A 2,216-nucleotide genomic window follows, 5' to 3' on the forward strand; every position below is an offset into this window, starting at 1 on the left:
TTAGGGAAGGCTATCTTTTTTTTTTTTTGTAACAAGGCATGCATGAAGTTAGATTTTCTACAAAGAATTGTCATCAACATCTCAATGTGCATTACGTGGAGATTAATTCTCATCAACGACATCAAGCATGTACTTAACTGTTAAACAGTACTTCGAATTTCTCTATAGTTTCTGGTCTTGTGGGAAACAAGAAGCACCAATTTCATTTATCATCCGTACGTAATCTTGCTTTCAATTGGGCTATACACTGGCCACTTAACTATTATTCCTCATGTTTCTTATCTTTGGATAGTATATTGCTTTCCTTCAAAGCAAGAATCACATGCTCTTTAATTTCCTCTAGGAAAATTCTCTTTTTGGGTCTCTTCTCAAAGCTTCAGTACGTACTATGTATTTATTCTAACTGCAAACCTACTCAAAGAGAAGGAAGAAGGTAGGAAAAGCATAAAGAAGACAATAACAATAGATATTTAAAAAGTAAGCAAAAATAGAAATTGGTAGCAATAACTTTGATTCGAAACCAAGGATTGCCAAAACAAAAGGAGATCATATATATATATCGAAATGACAAGCATTGTTGCAACTTTCTCTCTCTTTGTAATTTTCTTTCTTTTTACTCTCTCTCTCTCTCTCTCTCTCTCTCTCTCTCTCTCTCTCTCTCTCTCTCTAACTAGGGCTAATTGGGGCCGACCATGTCCAAACTAAGCCTTTGTCTACCTACAAGTGCACATGTCCAAAAGCTTCTTCCTTCCCTCCACTATTTCATCAAAGAAGTCATCAAGCTGCTCAATTATAGCCTCAACCCCACTTCTCAAAAACCCAAAGCAACTTTTCAACTTGTCAACCCTCTTTTGGATATCATCAATCTCTGTTCCATACTCCACCATTCTCTCCAGCTCACCTCTCAGCTCCTCCATGCCAAATTTCGCCACCCGGAACTCATAAAAAAGAAATTCAGGCTGCCCATTCAGGTCCAATGCATTTGCCACTCTTTGCTGCAGTCTTGCTATTAAAACCATGAAAGATGTCGACCCAAATATCACATTATTCCCTTCACTCCCTCCTCCTCGCTGAAAACTTGATCGTTCTGGCCAACAAAATACAAGCCCGCTTAGCAGGATCATCAAAAGCAATGAGCTAACATTCCTCATTGCATATAGAACACCGCGAAAGCCACTGAACCCATTGAACTTGGATTCCATAGAGATAATATTCTCATTGATGCATAGTGATAGCGGCTTAATTCTTGTTTCCATCAAGGTCTTATTCTCCTCTTCTAAACCAACAATTTCCCTTTGGCAACCACTTATTGCCCGGATAACCTAATAAGCATGAAATTGAGGATTAGAATATATATAAACTCGTGCTGTCAATATATCCAAATTAAAATATTATTTTAACGTGCTAGATAGACATGACAATATCCTATCCAACCGGTTAACACTACACGAAAAATTCAGTGTTCAGATTGAGGCTTATCGTGTCGTGTTGAAGATTAGATATATTTTACTAACCTGGCGGGAAATTTGTTGATTGAAATGGTGGAAACCATCTAGGGAGGACAATATATTGGCCGCAGCAGCGAAATAATTTTCCATCCCAGAGGCTCCTAATTTAAGGACATGGCAGGCTTCCCAGAGCTTGGAGCTCTCATCCATGTACTCATTGAGCCATTTGTCTCCTACAGGCAAGTGAAGCTTTTGAACCAAAATGGTCAAGTGGGAGTGGACGGATTGAAGAGTTGAGAGGACCTTTTTAAGGAAATGGATTGACATGAAGTTATAGGAAAGGAAAGACTGATCAAGATTGTTGAGTTCACGATTGAGGAAGTTGTAAAAGCCACTCACAGAAGTTGAGGTGCATGAAGGATGATCCATCATGAAAGGCAATACAAAAAAGAAAAGATGGGGTGGTGGGTAAAAATATGATGGAGATTTAATGGTATTTATATGGGAGGAATTTGAAGAAATTAATGCATGAAAGAAGTGGGTTGCTTAATTCAAGAGCTAGCTCAAGTTTCTATGGGTTAATAGGTATTGTTGGGTGCAATTATGGGTGTTTCCTATAGGGTGGAGGAGATGATTGGGAATATGCTGCTTCATGGTTAAGTGGGCATATATATGTGATGGAATAGGAAAAAAAAAAAAAAAAAAACTTCCCTATGCATATAATGAATAGGGTGGAGATAGCATAATGTGAAGCAATAAAACTTTTCT

At 38.1% G+C, this 2,216-nt stretch overlaps 1 protein-coding gene across 1 annotated transcript; it reads right to left on the bottom strand.

The window, feature by feature from the left end:
* Positions 1-680: 680 nt before the first annotated feature.
* Positions 681-1,893, bottom strand: LOC147279892 (uncharacterized). Its single transcript, XM_086252305.1, has 2 exons — positions 1,515-1,893; positions 681-1,322 (listed from the first exon to the last, which is right to left on the bottom strand). Exons 1-2 carry the CDS (start codon positions 1,878-1,880, stop codon positions 714-716), a joined length of 975 nt encoding a protein of 324 aa, XP_086108431.1. The 5' UTR covers positions 1,881-1,893; the 3' UTR covers positions 681-713.
* Positions 1,894-2,216: the final 323 nt, after the last annotated feature.

The sequence above is a fragment of the Dryas octopetala genome, chromosome 7 (genome assembly GCF_963921425.1).
Source record: "Dryas octopetala chromosome 7, drDryOcto1.1, whole genome shotgun sequence".
NCBI lineage: Eukaryota > Viridiplantae > Streptophyta > Magnoliopsida > Rosales > Rosaceae > Dryas > Dryas octopetala.